This window comes from Aplysia californica, unplaced genomic scaffold, assembly GCF_000002075.1.
Source record: "Aplysia californica isolate F4 #8 unplaced genomic scaffold, AplCal3.0 scaffold00089, whole genome shotgun sequence".
NCBI classification, from domain to species: Eukaryota; Metazoa; Mollusca; class Gastropoda; order Aplysiida; family Aplysiidae; genus Aplysia; species Aplysia californica.
In genome coordinates, this window is record NW_004797359.1 from 1,359,450 (window position 1) to 1,362,355 (window position 2,906).

General features: G+C 40.4%; 1 protein-coding gene across 1 annotated transcript in view; it reads right to left on the minus strand.

Moving 5' to 3' along the window:
- LOC101851635 (transmembrane protein 47) overlaps nucleotides 1–2,906 on the minus strand; it is a gene marked incomplete at its 3' end in the record, with an annotated part of 9,055 nt that overhangs the window by 1,153 nt on the left and 4,996 nt on the right. Inside the window, 1 exon segment of the mRNA XM_035968840.1 lies at nucleotides 1,881–2,030. Coding sequence (XP_035824733.1) covers nucleotides 1,881–2,030 — 150 coding nt within the window.

Below are 2,906 nucleotides of genomic sequence, written 5' to 3' on the forward strand. Positions count from 1 at the left end.
GGGGGGGGCTCTGGTGTGGTCTTGCTGCTGTTGTTTCCTGTCAAACATTTATCGTCCTTATCTCCCCTTCTTTATTAAAAAAATATTGTACTCTATAAGTAACTCCTCTAATCTTCGGGAACTATATTTCGGGCTAACCCAGATTTCGGGGGTTTCCAGAAAACTTGACTTACACCAAAGTGGGCATTGCCCTACCTATAGGAGAAGTTTGGTTTGGTTTCATTGATCCTTGTATAAACATTTTAAAGAAACTGAACAAGGGGCAAACACTTTACCTTCGATTTTTCTCAAAACTGCTTTTTTCGAGATAGCCCTCTAAAAGCGACAATTTATGACCTATTTGTGTTGCAAGTTCCGTAAAACTCTTACTAAAACCAAACAAAACATCTGAACAGCTAACAGCCTCTGTGGTATTGTAGCTGTTAGTCGCTTCGCTGTGGCACACTAGAAGGCTTGAGTTCAATTCAAGAGTGGGGAGAATTTTTTTTAAATCGTGTACCTCGGTCTTTCTTCAACTAGGATATTGTATCCCTCTCAGCCCGAATTGGCCCTGACAAGCCTCCTAAATGATCTAGATTGTGTCGATGGGGGCGTGGCGTAAAAATACCTACATTTCGCTTCCTTGGGATTACAAAAGTCTTTCTGACATTTTTGAACTATTAATGTGGGCTTTGGAGTAAGAATAGAACATCGTGACAAGATTTGTGAAGAACCACATGCATTTGATGCCCGTGGTACTTCTTGCGCAAATTATGAGGCTGAGCCATCGTCATTGAAGCTGCAATCCTCCACCTGACCAACGTTTCCGTTACATATTCCCAGACAAAATCAAGGACACTGTTATATTCACAGACGGAAAATCAGTAGGCCTACTCCAAGCTTTGGAAAACATGAATTTTGAAAGCCCAACTTGCCTCTCTGTGGTTTTAAAACAATTATCACCTTCATGCAGGCCTATGCCATCGAGCTGACTTTACAGTGGATACCTGGCCATAGCAACATCCCAGGAAACGACAGAACAGACACCCTTGACAAGAAGGGAGCATCACAAACACAACCTCAAAACCCAGTACAAGTACAATTATCACAACAGACAGCCAAGAACATCATCAAATTATGCAACGCCAGGGAACAGTGGCTGACTGAATGGACGGGCATTGGGCAAAACTGGAAGAGCTGTAATTGCACAGTGTGACTGCCAGGATGAAACAGTATCACACCATCTCTTTACTTGCCCTGCACTAAGCGACATGCGTAGCACCTACCTACCAGCCTCCCCAGATATCGGAAATAGGGCCTACTTTATACAGCGACAAAACACAGCTGATAAAAACCTGTAAATTCTTTGCCATATCGACAGGCCGAAGGGCTAGAACTCAGTTGGCCGCTGGATCGGAAAAGTTAAGTTCGTTTCCTTAGGATTACAAAAGTCTCTCTGACATTTTTGGCCTTTTTGAGTTTATAAGATCATGGGGACAGGAACCAAATATTATTGTTCTATCTGCTCTATCAAAATCGTAATAAATCTTGCCTTGTTGTGAAACTCAACTTTTTTAACGTCACATTTATCAAAACTAGGTACATTGTACTATGAGCAGATAGAACTTTGTAAATCTAGGGTAGCAAATTTTTATATTTTCTTTTTAAACATTCCGAAATCTGAACAGTTACTGTCCCAGGACTTGTGAGTGGTTGTCGGGTGCTCTGGTGTGGTTTGTTTCTTCTTTCCTATCAAACATCTATTGTCCTTATCTCCCCTTCTTCTTTTTTATGTTTGTTACTCTCTTGTAACACCTCTAATCTTCTGGCTCTCATATGACCTTATGCAGTTGCGAGTGCTGTAAAACATCTACTTAAAAGCTGTCCTAGGATTTACGTACCGGCCAAGAAGAAGAGGGTGAGTCCCGCCCAGTAAAGTTTGTACTTGATCTTGAAGTTGCTGGTGCGCAGAGCCACGGATGTGACGACGATGGCGAGGATACAGACGATGAGGGAGATAAGGCACAGGGCCTGGCACGCCGTGATCCACTCTGGGGGGAGGAGAGAAAGAAGGACAATAATTATTATGTTTGTTTTAGTAGATGTTTTACGGCGCTCGCAACTGTCTAAAGTCATACGAGCGCCAGAAGATTAGAGGTGTTACAAGAGAGTAACAAACATAAAAAGAAGGAGGGGAGATAAGGACGATAGATATTTGATAGGAAAGAAGAAGCAAACCACACCAAAGCACCCACCAACCACCCACGGAAGGACAATAATATGACACGAACATGAGGGTTTTTACAGTATTATGAGGGAAATGGAATGGCAATTGTCACAATTTTTACGAAAAAGGAAAAAAATGGCAGTTGTCATATTTTCTGACCATGGAACAAAATAGTAGATCTAGTACATGTATGTATTCATAATTTTCGTACACGGAAAAAATGGCCCTATGGCTGCTATATAACCAAAAAATCATTTAAGGGTAGATGGCTGTAGTCCAGCATTTTGTAGAGGGATGTCAGCATATTTTAAGTACATGTATGTATACCACTGTAAACTAAACTATGCTGAAAGCCTGGAATAATATAACAGAGATAGAGGAATTATCTCATTTATGAATAAAGCAAGGAATACATAACATTTATGAATAAAGACAGAATAAATAACATTAACCAGACTATGAATAAATCACATTAATGAATAAAGTTTAAATCACATTAATTTATAACGATTTTTTATCTTTGAATTTGGAAGCAAATCAAGATAAAGAAGAGACAGTCAGTGGCTCAATGGAAACTTCAGAGGATTCTAGAAAAGCAGTCCACATGCACGTTACGTAAACACACTTGACATTCACCCAAACTTTTTTTTTTCAAACTTCACACAATGGGACACTACTCTGAAGAAGACGCGTACCCCCC